This window comes from Pundamilia nyererei, unplaced genomic scaffold (assembly GCF_000239375.1).
Source record: "Pundamilia nyererei isolate P.nyererei 1_Seehausen unplaced genomic scaffold, PunNye1.0 scaffold00269, whole genome shotgun sequence".
In the NCBI taxonomy this organism is placed as follows: domain Eukaryota; kingdom Metazoa; phylum Chordata; class Actinopteri; order Cichliformes; family Cichlidae; genus Pundamilia; species Pundamilia nyererei.
The window spans coordinates 659,249-659,552 of NW_005187670.1; the positions used below are offsets into that span (position 1 = coordinate 659,249).

Below are 304 nucleotides of genomic sequence, written 5' to 3' on the forward strand. Positions count from 1 at the left end.
GCGAGAGAGAGAGAGGGAGGGCGAGAGAGAGAGGCTGTGCTGTCACAGCTGCAGGAAACAGAGCGCCAAGCTTAGTGAGAGTGACGGCGTTACCTTCGGTCTGCATGCAGTGCGGCACCGTGAAGTCGCTGGTCTTCGAGTAGAAGTCGTCGCGAGACTGCACCCTCACACAGTACCAGGTCCACGCCTTCAAGCCCGGCAGCGTCACCATGGTGGTGTTGATCCTCAGCCGCTTTGCCTGAGGGGGAGGGGCAAAGGTCAGAGGGGTAACGGCAGAGAGCATCACTCTGAGCTGAGTGTGTGA

At 59.9% G+C, this 304-nt stretch overlaps 1 protein-coding gene across 1 annotated transcript in view; it reads right to left on the reverse strand.

Moving 5' to 3' along the window:
* LOC102213625 (interferon alpha/beta receptor 1b-like) overlaps positions 1–304 on the reverse strand; it is a 7,666-nt gene that overhangs the window by 2,985 nt on the left and 4,377 nt on the right. The window contains exon 5 of the mRNA XM_005750343.1: positions 94–238. Within this exon, the coding sequence (XP_005750400.1) occupies positions 94–238 (145 nt within the window). The remainder of the gene's footprint in view (positions 1–93; positions 239–304) is intronic.